This window comes from Oryzias melastigma, unplaced genomic scaffold (genome assembly GCF_002922805.2).
Source record: "Oryzias melastigma strain HK-1 unplaced genomic scaffold, ASM292280v2 sc02188, whole genome shotgun sequence".
NCBI lineage: Eukaryota > Metazoa > Chordata > Actinopteri > Beloniformes > Adrianichthyidae > Oryzias > Oryzias melastigma.
The window spans coordinates 1,126-4,433 of record NW_023418765.1 but is presented as its reverse complement, the minus strand read 5'-3'; the positions used below and the strand labels follow the sequence as shown (position 1 = coordinate 4,433).

The 3,308-nt window shown below is 37.6% G+C and overlaps 1 protein-coding gene across 1 annotated transcript in view; it reads left to right on the top strand.

Annotated features, from left to right (window-relative positions):
- Positions 1 to 1,125: 1,125 nt before the first annotated feature.
- Positions 1,126 to 3,308, top strand: part of LOC112139499 (serine/threonine-protein kinase WNK1-like) — a gene marked incomplete at its 3' end in the record, with an annotated part of 2,329 nt that continues 146 nt past the window's right edge. The window contains exons 1-5 of the mRNA XM_024262316.2: positions 1,126 to 1,316; positions 1,438 to 1,517; positions 1,663 to 1,836; positions 1,970 to 2,039; positions 3,196 to 3,304. Coding sequence (XP_024118084.2) covers positions 1,265 to 1,316; positions 1,438 to 1,517; positions 1,663 to 1,836; positions 1,970 to 2,039; positions 3,196 to 3,304 — 485 coding nt within the window. The remainder of the gene's footprint in view (positions 1,317 to 1,437; positions 1,518 to 1,662; positions 1,837 to 1,969; positions 2,040 to 3,195; positions 3,305 to 3,308) is intronic.

Below are 3,308 nucleotides of genomic sequence, written 5' to 3'. Positions count from 1 at the left end.
GAGTCACAAAAACAACCAAAGTATGAACATTTATGTTGATATAAACGGATTTCTGAAGATTTTGGCAATGCTTTTTAACTTTTATGAAAAAGTTTTTATATTCAACTTTTTTTTGAGAACTTCATTTAAAGATATTCAGTTTTTACAAACATTGAGCATATGAAAAAGGGATTTGTACCAACACATAAACAAGTCATGCCGACCAGTGGAATGCCTGAAATATACAAAAAATATAAAACATATATACACACAATAAAAGACAGAAATAATTAAACATTAAATTAAGTCACAAAGTATATATAAAAAAACACTAGAAAAAAAGCATAAAAATTAAATATTACAAAGTATCATTTCTATAGATATATACATCAGTAAACATACACATAAGCGACACACAGCGCTGTAGCATTTAAAGTCCGATTAGCATTAAAAGACTTCCATGTTTTTAACTTTTAAATTATTTCCAATACTAACACATCAAACAGGAGCTTATGTCTGTAGTCAACCAACTTTTCAAAGTTTACCAACGTAGCTTCAATGCTTCTTTTGTTTTAAGCTTAATATTATCATTTTCAGCCAGTACTTTTGGGTTCCACATCCAAAATTAGACACAAGCTTGCAAAAAAGATTTGTCCTCATGGTGCATAATTTCTGAATGTTGGGATTTCTAGCAAATCAAATAATTCACTCTACATTTTAGTGGATTGAAAATTTATGATTCCCTTAGACTACATATCCCATAATGCCACTGGGCATTAAATGCAAGTTTTTCAGTAAATTTGGAAGGTGGCCAGGCAGCGGCATTTGTGATCAATGCGTTTTACACGGTGGCCACTGAGCTTTTAAAAAAGTAAAACTTTAGTGGCCAGCAGCTCCGATTGAACGATGTGTAAATGTCTCCGGGCGGCCATCTACGTTCATAACGACGCCAAAGATTTTAAAAAATTGGACAGCGGCATGAAATCTTGAAGACTCTGTCAATGCCTCCTCATCAGTTCTATTTGTGACCATTAGAAAGCAGAGCTTTTTTTGTAAAAAATCTAGTCTTAAACTTTGCTAAAAGGTTTATACCAACTCAAACTCCTATCTGTTTTTTCTAATTAGTGTTTCTTTTACTAATTAAGACTTCAATTGAGAAAAGTCTACCTGTATAACTCTAGCTCCATGACTTTCCAGGTATGCTATAAAGACTCTGCTAAACCATGCGTTCTTCCAAGAGGAGACGGGGGTCAGGGTTGAACTGGCAGAAGAGGACGATGGAGAAATGATTGCTATTAAACTTTGGCTCAGGATAGAAGATGTTAAAAAGTTAAAAGGTGAGATATCTTGAACTTATTTTTATTTTATTTTTTTAATTTCCAAAAACAAGGAGGCTGAAAAATAAATGTAAGGCTACAAAAAAATCTTGATTAATTGTTCTTTTTTAAACTTTTGCAGGCAAATACAAAGACAACGAAGCCATCGAGTTCTCCTTTGACTTGATTCGAGATGTTCCAGAAGATGTGGCTCAGGAAATGGTATGTTTGTTAGATTGACCGGAATGATGGTGGTTTTATTTACAATAGAACAGGCAGAAACGGGCAGCGTTTTCCTCACAGAAGTGCACGGCTAAGAAAAAATGTAGTAAAGTAAAATTGTTTTGTGTTTTCGCCTTACCTCCAGGTTGAGTCTGGATATGTTGCTGAGGCTGACCATAAGACCATGGCCAAGGCCATCAAGGACAGAGTGTCTCTGATTCGGAAGAAGAGGGAGCAGAGGAAGCTAGTACGAGAAGAGCAGGAGAAGAGAAAACGGGAAGCGGAACAGCAAGAGTCATTCAGAGCTTCACAGACACAGGTTTGCTAAAGAGTTGGAGATCCTGGTTGCTGATGAAAAATTCCATGTCAAACAGCATCCAGGTTCTGAAATGTCTTTGATTAATAAAGTTTGAACAATTAGCTTATATTAGCTTGTGCTTTTGTGTGTGCAGGCAGAGGCGGATGAGACAGAAGCAGAACATCATCAACTACGAAGCCAGAGGACCAACACCTCCGTCACATGTGAGAATGGAGCGCAAGCCAGCATAAATGTGCTCTTTATATTTTTCACAGTTAGATAATATGTAGCATATTTTCCAGAGTATAAGTCGCAAGAGACAAAAAAAATGCATAATTTTGTCAAGTTTTATTCTTATCGCTACATGGAAGCATTGACCTCATTTACAATACATAGAAGAGACTGTTAAGAAATCAGGTTTATTTATCGTAAAGAATTCTATCAAAGTCTGAGTAATCACGTCTCCATGTCTGGGTTCATGAGATCGTTCTCAGACATTTTTATCTTACAGTGATGTTTACTGTAAGAGCCAGCGTCTGATTGATGGCACTTCTACGTTTCTCTAACCCACTTTGATGACTTGCTGTCCCACATTAGTCCGAAGTTTTTAAAAGAAAAAGTCTTGAGGCAAATAAGAAAACTTTATAAGGTTCAGGAGGAGAACAATCACATTCTCCTCTTTGTTTGTTTTGAACTGCACTTCTTATTCTATAAATACTAGGGGTGTAAGGAAAAATCGATTCTGCAATATATCGCGATATTTTGCGTAGTGATTTATTTTTGTATCAATTTAAAATGTTGACAAGACGATATGTATTTAATCATGTATGAGCGTCTTTCAGCGTCTTACTTTTGTTTTCCACTTGTACCCCCCAATGCTAGTTGGCAGCACACTAAGCCTCTTTGACAGTCTTGGGAAATATCGCGATATGTATTGTAGAGTGAAGCATGTATCAGGATACGTATCGTACTGCTAGACTCTTGCCTATACACACTCCTAACAAATACTGACCTACAGTTCTCTCTAGCTGTTGTTGGTGGAAAAATAACAGATATATCTATGAAGCTAAATTTATTTTTTAAAAATCGCATATAAGTCAACCCCCTGATTAAACTGCAAAAAACTCAACTAATACTTTGAAAAACGCAAAGAATCACAGTGCAAACACCAGAGACAAGCCGCACTGTCTGCTTTTTCCCGGAAACTTGGTCTCCTTGTTGTTGACAGTTTTCACATGTGCCCACAATTTCTCTGCCTGTTACCAGAAAACGCCCTGGAACTGACTCTGAAGTACTCCTTCCTTTGATTGTGTGTCACTGAGGTCTGTTGAAGTCATTACAGAAGAGACAACAAAAGCTCTCTGTGTGTGTCGCCCTCAGCCGAAGGAGGCGTGGACAGCGGCTCCTCCGTTTTCTCCCCGGACTCCCCCCACCCAGGACAGATGACCATGTCCTACAGTAGCCTGCCGTCGTCCCAACCCCCCTCCCAGCCC